This window comes from Egretta garzetta, unplaced genomic scaffold (assembly GCF_000687185.1).
Source record: "Egretta garzetta isolate BGI_Z169 unplaced genomic scaffold, ASM68718v1 scaffold640, whole genome shotgun sequence".
In the NCBI taxonomy this organism is placed as follows: domain Eukaryota; kingdom Metazoa; phylum Chordata; class Aves; order Pelecaniformes; family Ardeidae; genus Egretta; species Egretta garzetta.
In genome coordinates this window covers 323,615-324,781 of record NW_009258264.1, presented here as the reverse complement: position 1 = coordinate 324,781, position 1,167 = coordinate 323,615, and the positions used below count along the sequence as shown (strand labels likewise).

The window sequence follows — 1,167 nt, the reverse complement described above, 5'->3', positions numbered from 1 at the left end:
GGGGAACAGTTCCAAGGTGCGATGCTTCTTGAAGCAGCACATCCCTGGTGTGGCCCTGGAGCGGCAGCGCTCCCTCAAGAAGTCCAAGAAGGAGAACGATGTCTCCCATGCACTGCAAGAGGTGACCCTGGCCCCGGAGAACCCTTCCAAGTCCATCCTGAAGCGGCCCAAGGGCATCCTGAAGAAGAGAAACTCCTGCGAGCAGAAGGTGCCGGGCCCTGGCCCCCCTCTGGCAGTGCCCGTGGGAGAGGCGAGGGGTGAGGATGGTGAGGTGGCCGCTGCAGGTCTCACCCGGATCCTGTCCTCGGGGATGCTGCCTTGCAGCAAGGACATTGGGGCAGTGCCCATGGTTGTGCCCAAGAAGGGAATACTTAAAAAGCCCTCGACAAGGGAGTCGGGTTATTACTCATCCCTGGAGTGCTGCGAGTCTGGGGATGTCCTGGACGCAGGGAGCTTGGACCTTGATGGGAGTGTGTTTGCTGACAACCCCTCCCCGGAGGAAGGTCCCCAGGGCCTCCCTGCCCAACGGAAAGGCATCCTCAAGCACAACAGCAAGTACTCCTCCAGCAGCACCGAGCCAGAGAGTCCCCCTGGGCAGGGCTTTGGGGGCTTCAGCGAGGTGCCCCTGCCCCAGGTGCCCCGTACCCGCCCATCCAACGCCGTGAGCGAGGACAGCATCCTCTCCACGGAGTCCTTTGACCAGCTTGACCTGCCTGCCCGTGTTCCCCATGGCGGCCGGGGCATGCGGGGCTGCGTCTCTGCCGACAGCCTCCTCCAGCTGGAGGAAGAGGAGGAGGTGGAGGAAGGGCGCAGGCTGCGCCGCTGGACTGTGACCCATTGCCGGAGTCCCCTGGGAGAGAGCAGCTTGTCCCTGGTGGGCTGTGACAACGTCACTGAGGTCTACCGGCGTGCCATGGCCATCAGCATGAAGCTGAGCTGAGGGCACCTCCCAGCAGGGCTCCCTGGGGTGGTGCGTGCTGGGGAGGGGGCTGAGCCCTCCCTGCCCCAGGGCTGCTGGTGCTGCTGAGCCACGTCCCACCTATTTATTTTGCAGCCTTGTGCCCCTCGGGGAGGAGCACAGGTGGTGGCTGTGGGGTGTTGATGGGGGACACCCCAAGGACCAGGACATTAAATGGACAAAAGCCCCCAGTGACCCAGCCACTGCAC

General features: G+C 63.7%; 1 protein-coding gene across 1 annotated transcript in view; it reads left to right on the top strand.

Annotated features, from left to right (window-relative positions):
* The window catches only part of NUAK2 (NUAK family kinase 2), a 17,444-nt gene extending 16,504 nt beyond the window's left edge, over positions 1-940 (top strand). The window contains 1 exon segment of the mRNA XM_009647968.2: positions 1-940. This exon segment is cut by the window's left edge and continues 21 nt beyond it. Coding sequence (XP_009646263.2) covers positions 1-940 — 940 coding nt within the window.
* Positions 941-1,167: the final 227 nt, after the last annotated feature.